The sequence below is a fragment of the Doryrhamphus excisus genome, linkage group LG6 (assembly GCF_037039965.1).
Source record: "Doryrhamphus excisus strain RoL-2023G ecotype Guam linkage group LG6, RoL_Dexc_Guam_v1.1, whole genome shotgun sequence".
Taxonomy (NCBI): domain Eukaryota; kingdom Metazoa; phylum Chordata; class Actinopteri; order Syngnathiformes; family Syngnathidae; genus Doryrhamphus; species Doryrhamphus excisus.
This window is the reverse complement of record NC_136362.1, coordinates 21,892,710-21,900,382: the sequence shown is the minus strand read 5'-3', so window position 1 is coordinate 21,900,382 and position 7,673 is coordinate 21,892,710. Positions and strand designations below refer to the sequence as shown.

The following is a 7,673-nucleotide window of genomic DNA, read 5'->3' as shown; positions in this document are numbered from 1 at the left end:
GGGAGGGGGGGGCGTGTTGACACAACACGTGATCCACGGTGATCACAACAGTGTCTTTTCATGACGTTAACCCTGCGGACCATTCTCCAGGCATGACTAATCAACTTATGCTAAATCAACACGATATTATTTTCACGTCTTCTGTTTATTTTCACAAATATGTGGATTCATAGTATTGTGGATGTCAACATTTTTCTGCGACTCTTTTTCAATTTTTGTTCTTTTAAACTATTCCGAAGGCTACGAAAATGATTGGTTCCTGGGCCATACTTTCAACATAACATTACGCAGTTCGGTGAAAAAAATGATCTTTGTCTCGGAATGTGAGTATACTCTACACAGATATGTCACTTCTGGTAGTGACAAAACGCTCTCGTTGTTCCACAGAGTAAATGAAAATGAAAGTTTTTTGTTTCTTTTCTGTTTCTTTTTCGTTTTTTGGTCCGGCACAAATATCCAGAAAGTTCTGCACAATCCAACCAGTAATAACAAAAACAACAATAGGGGCAGCGTTGCACAAAAATCTGAGCGAATTAATTGACATCCATTTATGAAAGCATGAATAACTGACCCACAACAAATGTACAGGGTTTTATCAATGAATGAAAACACCGAAATGAGTAGGAAATAAATAAACCACGTGGTTGCATATTGGAACAATAAATACAAAGTCAATTGACAACATTAAACTACAGTGACATCAATATTTTCCAGAAGACCCTGTCAGAGAAACAACAGCTGTAGAATACTGTATGAAATGAAATGAAAAGTACAGGTAGCTTCCATCTATCTGCTGGGGACATTGTGTGTGGTCAAAGTTTAGAAATCACTTTCCAACTATGAATAGAATGATGGAATTCAAGTTTTCTTGCCTGAAGTCATTGAAGTGAATTATTTACATCACTGTAACAGTTCAAAAAAAGTAAGTGGAAATACACAAACAAAACACCTAACCAGCACCTTTTATCACTACTGCACACAGAACACGACAAACATTCAGCATAAAGGTTATGGCATCTTTAGATTTGGTGATCATACTTTTGACACTTAAGAGTATTTATTTACTTTAGCTTTACACCAGGGCTTGGGTCCCAAAGTCAAATCTTGTTTTCCATCTAATGTTACCTTTACTTTCCACCAAGGGCCACAGACATTGCTAAGCATTATAGCTAAATGTGTCTGTAACAAGACATTGCTTTGGCTCTCAATGTTTTGGGTGTTTGCGTCTTAGCGGCGGAACCAAACCCAGGTGTTGATCAGCCAGAATGCAACAGTTGCAGAATACAGGATCACTTCCCGCTTGGAGCGCTCCTTGTTTTCTTCCTCCAGCAGCTGCAGACGGCGGTTCAGCTTGACTATCTGAAAAGCCACATGATGGGAGATATGCTGACTTAGTGTTATGTACCTGAAGAATGCACTGTATTCATCTCAACATTACATTAACATAGTGACCATTACACTGTATGTTAGGGACCATCTATGCACAACATGCAGGTATGTTATATTCAGTGGTGTGGAAAAAGTGTTTGCCCCCTTCCTGATTTCTTATGTTTTTGCACATTTGCCATACTTACAAATTGAAATATTAGTCAATGACAACACAACGGAATACAAAATGCTTTTAAATGGAATATTTGTTATTTAAAAGGTTACAAAGCCATTTGTTAAGCTTTGGGACTCCAGCAAAACTTCAACAAAGGGAGAAAACATGGAACAGTGGTGTACATTCCCAGGAGAGGCCGGCCAACCAAAATTACACTAAGAGCACAGTGATGACTGATCCAAGCGGTCACAAAGGACCCCACAATAACACCCAAATAACTGCAGGCCTCACTTGTCCCAGTTAAGGTCAGTGTTCGTGATTCTAACATAAGACACAAAGCAACAACAGCATGCATGGCAGAGTTCCAAGACCAAAACCACTGCTGAACAAAAATATTTTGCCAGAAAATATCTTAATGACCCCCAAGACCATTGGGAAAATACACTGTGGTCTGATGAGATAAATTACGATCCCATTACATCTAGCGTCAAGTAACGCCATACCGGCAGTAAAATACGGTGGTGGTAGTGTGACGGTCTTGGGCTGTTTTGCTACTTGCTATGAATTCTGCTGTCTACCAAAAAATCCTGAATCCGGCCATCTGTTGGTGACCGCAGCAGGACAATGATCCAAAATAGACCAGCAAGTCCACCTCTGAATGGCTGAAGAAAATAGAAAATAAAGACTTTGGAGTGGAGTTGAGATGATGTGGCATGACCTTAAAAAGGCGCTCCAAAAGCCTCCAATGTGGCTGAATGACAACAATTCTGCAAAGATGAGTGGGCCAAAATTCCTCCACAGTGCTGTAAGAGACTCATTGGACTTAAGTTATGGCAAACGCTGAATTGAAGAGTGACCCAACCAGTTATTAGATTTAGGGGGCAATCCCTTTTTCACACAGGGCCATGTAGGTTTGGATTTTTTTCCCTTAATAAAAGGTTTCATTTAAAAACTGCAATTTGTGTTCAGTTGTGTTGTCATTGACTGATATTTAAAATTTAATTTTACATTTAATGGACTGAAACATTTAAGTGTGAGAGACATGCAAAAAATAAGAAACCAGGAAGAGGACAAAGACTTTTTCACACCACTGTATGTATATAGCGCTGGTGTAGCTCAGTGGTTCCCCATCTAGTGGGCTGCGAGTGGTTAGCGCACAGGCCTCACAGCTAGGAGACCCGAGTTCAATTCCACCCTCGGCCATCTCTGTGTGGAATTTGCATATTCTCCCCGTGCATGCATGTTTTTTTTTCGACTACTCCGGTTTCCTCCCACATTCCAAAAACATGTTAGGTTAATTGGTGACTCCAAATTGTCCATAGGCATGAATGCGAGTGTGAATGGTTGTTTGTCTATATGTGCCCTGTGATTGGCTGGCGACCAGTCCAGGGGTACCCCGCCTCTCGCAGCGCTTCACTTTTTCTACATTTTGTCATGTTACAGCTTCATTCCAAACTGTATTAAATTAATCTCTTACCTCAAAATTCTACACAAAACACTCCATTCTGACAATGTGAAAAAGGTTTTTTTGACATGTTTTGAATTTATTAAAAATAGAAAACAAAAAAATCACATTTACATAAGTATTCACAGCCTTTGCTTAGTACTTTGTTGATCCACCTTTGGCAGCAATTACAGCCTCAAGTCTTTTTGAATATGATCCCACAAGTTTAGCACACCTATCTTTAGGCAGTTTTGCCCATTCTTCTTTGCAATAAGTCTCAAGCTCCATCAGGTTGGATGGGAGACGTCTGTGCACAGCCATTTTCAGATCTCTCCAGAGATGTTCGATCGAATTCAAGTCTGGACTCTGGCTGGGCCACTCCAGGACATTCACGGAGTGGTTCTGAAGCCAATCTTTTGAGATCTTGGCTGTGTGCTAATGTCTACTGTCTATATGGTCAAGGTACATGACCAGTCTACTGAGGTCAAGAGCGCTCTGGAGCAGGTTTTCATCCAGGATATCTCTATATATTGCTGCATTCATTTTTCCTTCTATCCTGACTAGTCTGCCAGTTCCTGCTGCTGAAAAACATCCCCACAGCATGATGCTGCCACCACCATGCTTCACTGTAGGGATGGTATTGGCCTGGTGATGAGCAGTGCCTGGTTTCCTCCAAACATGGCGCCTGGCATTCACACCAAAGAGTTCAATCTTTGTCTCATCAGACCAGAGAATTTTGTTTCTCATGGTCTGAGAGTCATTCAGGTGCTTTTTGGCAAATTCCAGACAGGCTGCCATGTTCCTTTTACTAAGGAGTGGCTTTCGTCTGGCCACTCTACCACACAGGCCTGATTGGTGGATTGCTGCAGAGATGGTTGTCCTTCTGGAAGGCTCTCCTCTCTCCACAGAGGAACGCTGGAGCTCTGACAGAGTGACCATCGGGGCCTTGGTCACCTCCCTGACTAAGGCCCTTCTTCCCCGATCGCTCAGTTTAGAAGGCCGGCCAGCTCTAGGAAGAGTCCTGGTGGTTCCAAACGTCTTCCATTTACGAATAATGGAGGCCACTGTGCTCATTGGGACCTTCAAAGCAGCATCCTTCCCCAGATTTGTGCCTCAAGACAATCCTGTCTCGCAGGTCTACAGACAGTTCTTTTGACTTCATGCTTGGTGTTTGTGCTCTGACATGCACAGTCAACTGTGGGACCTTATATAGACAGTTATTATATTTCCAAATCATGTCCAATCAACTGAATTTACTGCAGGTGGACTCCAATTAAGCTGTAGAAAGATCTCAAGGATGATCAGTGGAAAAAAGATGCACCTGAGCTCAATTTTGAGCTTCATGGCAAAGGCTGTGAATACTTATGTAAATGTGATTTCTTAGTTTTCTATTTTTAATAAATTCAAAAAAAGTCAAAAAAACCTTTTTTCACATTGTCATAATGGAGTATTTTGTGTAGAATTTTGAGGTAAGAGATTAATTTAATTCAGTTTGGAATGAGGCTGTACCATGACAAAATGTGGAAAAAGTGAAGTGCTGTGAATACTTTCCGGATGCACTGTACATATTCTGGAGAGTCATTACTTGTCGTCTTAATGAAGAGGCATCCATTAATCCGGACTCATCTGGGTTCATTTCCAAGGCAAGATCCAGGTGTGTTCTGTCAAGTCCAAATAATGATAAAAAACAGTAACAGTCAAAAGAGTAAACACGGTCATAGCAAATACGCAAATACAAAACTAATGACATAAATGAGGACATCTGAGGTGGTAAAAACATACATGTTGATACATAATTAGTAAATATTCAACCAAATATTAAAGTACAAGACTCAATGGACCTCAAGAGAGCTCAATTCAGCCACCGTCAATAAGCTAACGTTAACATTGCCAGCATTGAAATATTAGCATAGTAGCATTTTTAGACGTTTTCATGAGTAGATGCTTACCCGTATATAAACACCACTATTATGCGAGGTGTTAGCATGCTAAAATTAACATGTTAGCTTTGCAAGCATGCTAACATGAGCATACCAGCATTTTTGCAATTTTTTATGAATATGCACTTAAGCGGACACTTAGCACCATCATGCTGGGTGTTAGCATGCTAACATAATTATACTAACATTTTTAGCATTTTCAGAGGTAGCATTATTATATGCTAGGAGTTAGGATGTTAGCATTCTTATTTTCTAAAAAAAATGGGCAAAATTGTACCCCCCACCCCATGGTAGACTCAAAGTTACGCCCTGGAATGTAGGACTAATATTTACGGGGAACTACGGCGCTTGCCGGAGGTCTGCGCTCTCCGAGTGCTTTTCTAGTTGGAATGTTCCGCTGGCCACACTACGATCACCTTTGGACACCCCTGACATACAGTTAGCAGAATTAAAAATGAAACAAAATATGTATCAATTTTGTAGAAGAGTGGCATACAGAACAAAGAAAAATCCACCACATTTTGGTGAGCATCTGAACAAAGCATCTGACAATACAAGAACACCTTGGTGGAGGTCTGTGCTCTATAAGGTGTAGTATCTATATATGGTCATTAAAGTAATGGTAAAACAACGGGCCAAATAAATATTTATAAATATCATCTATCAAGGAATCAAAACATTGTTCTTTTCTTTCGGCTTTTTCCTGGTTACGGAGTCGTCACAGCGGCTCTTTTTTGATCCGCATACTGATTTTGGCTTGAGCACTTTATATTATGGATGCCCTTCCTGATGAATAATAATGTAAAAGTCACCTGCGGTGGCTGTCATCCAGGACTTCAAGGACCTGCTGGTAGGCCCGACGAGTGGTGGACTGGATGTACGACAGGAAGCCGGCTGTTGTGAACAGGTTGATGTTTGCATCCTCAGGGGAGCAGAGAGGGGGACACAAGCGGACTGGAGGGGCGATCGGTGAGGGTGTCACACTGTCAAGAAAGGTGGAGAGAAAAAGTGAAGACAGGAGATTTTTCAAGGGCAAACATGTCCTCACCTTACTTCTCCTCTGCTAATCTGACCGCTGTGGCGACCGGATATGTACTCACTGGCACTGCGTTCCCTTCGAGTTCTAGAATGCGGCTGTGAATGATACTGCAGGTTACAATATGGTTTTTATGAAGAGAGATAACAAAACAAGGATATCCCTCTTACTGCATGGCTTGGGTTGCTCTGTGAACTGGATGTTTGGTTAGTTTCAAGGGAGTCCAGTGGTTCTTCTGTGAGGGTAAGAACACGTGGTGGGGCCTTCATGTCCAGGAGGTCCATTGCAGGGATGGACTGAATCAGGTCCAAGTCTCTGGGACAAGAGAACTGTGTATCCCCGTCATCTGTTGTGCAGAAAGTACACAGTTTCATGCACGAGTTATATTCATGTCTTCATGTCAGGCCTTACCTGCCACAACAATCCTTTCAGGCACCTGCATCAGAGTTGGATGAGTGTGCAGGGGTTCCTGGGGTGGCAGAGGACAGCTCTGGTTTTCCGCGGCCACCTTAAGGGTCTCGGGGATCCGCATGCGCTGGCTGATGCCTTCCGTGTATTCCAACTCATAGTGGATACGGTTCATCTCAGCCACCTCTGCAGAGGGGGAGGTGAAGGATGGACCACTCATCCAGCCTGTGGGATAATTCAATTCTTAGGGGGAAAAACAGGAAGCGCCTCTGTCTTATTGCCAATGTTCCAGTCATTCAGCTGCCTCTAGGATAGTGATTATTAATTAGTGGGTCCATTCTGGGTGATTCAAAGACAGCTTATTAGAAATCACATTAAAATAGACAACCCATGTCTCACTTTTTTTTTTTAATTGAGCCATATTGAAATCATCTTCCTCCTCAGCAAGACACTTATCATCTTGGAGGTGTGCTTTGGGTTCCTAATCATGTTTCCTCAATGAACCGCAGCTCCCAAACACCGGCAGCGCTCATGCCCCGGGCAGGAAGCCATGGAGCCAGGGTCAATTCCACGAGTATGATCAGCACATGCAGCATTTACAATGGAAGAAGGAATCTTTGTCATTTTTTGTAATAAGTCCTAGATCGCATCTGTACAGCTGATTAGCATGAAGGCTAATTCCATGAATTAAGGTGTCTTTGTGTTATCGCCTTGAGGAAAGTAATTAATCACATATATGCAATAGAAAGACCATTTCACTTTGTTCTACGTATAATTACATAACGCTATAATGACTAGCTGTTGACACATGTGACCCCAACGTCTTCTGAAAAAAGAGCAGACGCCGTCAAGCATGTAGGCGAGAAGGTGGTTAGCATGTCATTTCTACACAGCAAATATGTTATGTTTACCACTACGTCACAGATTAAAGCTACGTTGATGGCAGGCCAGCTCAACTTCAGCTTTATAAAAACGGTTTATATTACCTAAGCCGAAGACTACATACCTCTGTATTGGAAGCAAAAAATTAAAGAATCATGGGTCAAATTAACGGCGGTTTGTTCCACGATCTTGACAGCATTAACCGGAAGAGTGCAGGACAAGTGAAATAAATGCCCCGCCTACCTTAAACTGGTCATGTGACAGGGTTGCTGTTTTACTCACGGGGTTGCCCGACGGAGTGGAGGTGGAGGATTACATTTGAGAGCCTGCGCAAAGGCACCGACCAGGTCACAAAACAAGCGCAGAAAACCATAATGACAGTCGCTTAAATAAACAAATAAATTCTGTCTTCCGATGTCT

The 7,673-nt window shown here is 42.0% G+C and overlaps 1 protein-coding gene across 1 annotated transcript; it reads right to left on the bottom strand.

Moving 5' to 3' along the window:
• Positions 1-1,090: 1,090 nt before the first annotated feature.
• On the bottom strand, positions 1,091-7,522 carry LOC131125472 (mitochondrial fission factor homolog A-like). The gene is made up of 7 exons (XM_058067061.2): positions 7,378-7,522; positions 6,375-6,596; positions 6,134-6,309; positions 5,976-6,061; positions 5,740-5,910; positions 4,573-4,648; positions 1,091-1,359 (listed from the first exon to the last, which is right to left on the bottom strand). Exons 2-7 carry the CDS (start codon positions 6,589-6,591, stop codon positions 1,228-1,230), a joined length of 858 nt encoding a protein of 285 aa, XP_057923044.2. The 5' UTR covers positions 6,592-6,596; positions 7,378-7,522; the 3' UTR covers positions 1,091-1,227.
• Positions 7,523-7,673: the final 151 nt, after the last annotated feature.

Bases quoted from the DNA above. Each gene is read 5' to 3' on its own strand.
- LOC131125472 (XM_058067061.2), bottom strand. From the start codon at position 6,591: ATGAGTGGTCCATCCTTCACCTCCCCCTCTGCAGAGGTGGCTGAGATG. The intron at 6,062-6,133 runs GTAAGAGGGATA...TATCATTCACAG, and splicing joins AGAGCAACCCAAGCCATGCA to CCGCATTCTAGAACTCGAAG. The intron at 1,360-4,572 runs GTAATGACTCTC...GTGGCTTTTCAG, and splicing joins CCTCTTCATTAAGACGACAA to ATAGTCAAGCTGAACCGCCG.